Source organism: Propithecus coquereli, unplaced genomic scaffold (assembly GCF_000956105.1).
Source record: "Propithecus coquereli isolate 6110/MARCELLA unplaced genomic scaffold, Pcoq_1.0 Scaffold118, whole genome shotgun sequence".
NCBI lineage: Eukaryota > Metazoa > Chordata > Mammalia > Primates > Indriidae > Propithecus > Propithecus coquereli.
The window spans coordinates 2,294,323-2,296,675 of NW_012135858.1; the positions used below are offsets into that span (position 1 = coordinate 2,294,323).

Genomic DNA, 2,353 nt, shown 5'->3' on the forward strand with positions numbered 1-2,353 from the left:
AAAGGCCTTTTAGATACTGTGGAAAATAAACATAAACAATACCATATATTTAAAATATCAGCTTTTGGACTTGACCATCTCTAACAACTTGAACTTATTCAACAAAAACCAATTTTGCTATATTGTATAGATTTGGTCTGAGGTTTTAAATACCTGTTATGCTGTAAGACAAACACTCTGTGTAGGGAAAATAAATATTTGCTAATCTAATTTAAAAAATAAGTTTTTCTATTATACACTGAGCATTTTAGTGCTCTTATGAAATAATTTATATTTTTCCCCTTAAATCCTAACATAGGAAATAAACGCTTATATTTGATTTTAGAGTAAAAAGACAAACATCAAATACACTGGCACATCAGCTAAAGAAATATAAAGCATATTCTCACCCAGATCTGTGCCTGCACAGAGAGGTTGGCCTGGTGAATTTCTTTCCGGTTTGATGTCTGTAGTCTCATGCTAGGTTCCCTACAATATAAATGAAGGGCTGTTTTGACTGCTCTTGTTTTTTCTGGATGCTTTTTTGTGTCATACAGGTGTTGTATAAAGAAAACGTTGGAAAAGGGATTCCGATCCCCATCACTCCAGAGATGGAGAGAGTCAAACACAATCAAGAAAACTTTAGTTCGGTATTTAAAAAAAAAAAATCCCTTTAACTGTTTTAAAAATGTTTTTAAAAGATTAATGGCCAGGTTTTTAAAAATCTAATCAACTTATCCCAATAAAAAAATTTGACTCGTGTTGTTCCCACCTTAATGCTGCCATTTCTTATGAATTGGTTTTCCCATTTTGGTTAAATATTAATATAATCATTTGACTTAATTTTAAAAAGTGTCCAATATTATATTCCAGCTTTTAAAAACGTAACATTCTCAGTGTCTAAGCATCTACATTATCCTGCTTTGGCAAATTTGATCTAAACCTAAAGCTTAAAAAAATTTATTGTGCAAAGATCCTATTGTTGGCCTCATTTCCTATTTTAACCTTCTCTGTCTCTACTGGAATTTGTATAGATATTTTGAAGTTTCTCTTTTTTTAGCATCTTGTCATTGCTCTCCACTTGCCTTAGACATAATTCTTCCCAGTATGTTCGCCCAAGCTAAAAATTAAATACTTTGACTTCTTTTGAAAGTGAGCAAAAGAAGATTTGTATGTATGCATCTTTATATATAAAATGTTTGTAAAACCCAAATATCCTTATGTGATTCATTAATAGCATTTTCAAAGCAAAAATAACTTCCTTCGTTTTGTTTCTATCTCGTCTGTTTCTATATTTTTCCCTCCTCGTAACAAGCTGGGGAAGACTAACGCTCCCTTCATTGCTCGGTGCTGCAGAGATGAGTACGAACAACAAAAATAACAAAACTTTCTTTTCATATTTCTTAGTTTTAGCTGCTCTTTCCTGCATTCCTTTGCTTTTGAAGATGTCTTTAGGCTCACACAGGTTGAGTCTAAAACCTCTGGCGTTTCACTTCTTCTAACTCATTCTCTTCCTCCCTCTCCTCCTACTCCCAACTGCGCCAAAGCAGAGGAAACCAGACTGATTGCTCTCTTTTTTTGTTCTGGATGCTTTCTTACCACATAGGTGCTATATAAAGAAAACCTGGGGACAGGAATTCCAATCCCCATCACTCCTGAGATGCAGAGAGTCAAACACAATCAAGAAAACCTTAGCTCGGTATTTTGGGGGGGAAAAAAATGATGCCTCCTGACCTTAGGCTTAAACTGATCCTTAACATTTATTTTTTTTTTACCCACTTCCCTTCCTTTGCTTCTAATGTATCTTAGCAAAAGAACATACTTTTAAATTTCTGTAATAGTTAATTTTGATTTCTACTTCATCTGATATTTATAAATATAAACATTTAAGAAAAATAATGAATCTTTAATTTGTGTACATAACAGCAAAACCATGTTCTAACAATCTCAAGTCCCTGTGTGATTGTGTAGGAGGCACCATGCTCACAGAAATGAAAAAATTCATGTGGATAACTCTGACAGCCCTTCCCCAGCAGCTGAGGTCCTTGCTGCCCTTGGGGACAGTGTCCCCATCCCAATAACGGCTTCTATTAAAGTGTTACACAGTATGTGGCATCTTGTCAGCTATAACTTCTGTCTCCTTGGACTACTGTTATTTTGTAACAAGGAAGTTGACCTCACCCTTAAAAACCTCCCTACAAATGAAATGTTCCTTATGGTTGTTTTCTGGATGCTCTCTCGTCACACAGGTGTTATACAAGGAAAACATGGGCAAAGGAACCCCTTTACCTGTCACTCCAGAGATGGAGAGAGTCAAACACAATCAAGAAAATATTAGCTCGGTACTTTGGCAAGAAAAGAAAAAAAAAACTAC

The 2,353-nt window shown here is 34.9% G+C and overlaps 1 protein-coding gene across 1 annotated transcript in view; it reads left to right on the forward strand.

Annotated features, from left to right (window-relative positions):
* The window catches only part of NEB (nebulin), a 207,647-nt gene that overhangs the window by 191,298 nt on the left and 13,996 nt on the right, over positions 1–2,353 (forward strand). Inside the window, 1 exon segment of the mRNA XM_012659396.1 lies at positions 2,229–2,321. Coding sequence (XP_012514850.1) covers positions 2,229–2,321 — 93 coding nt within the window.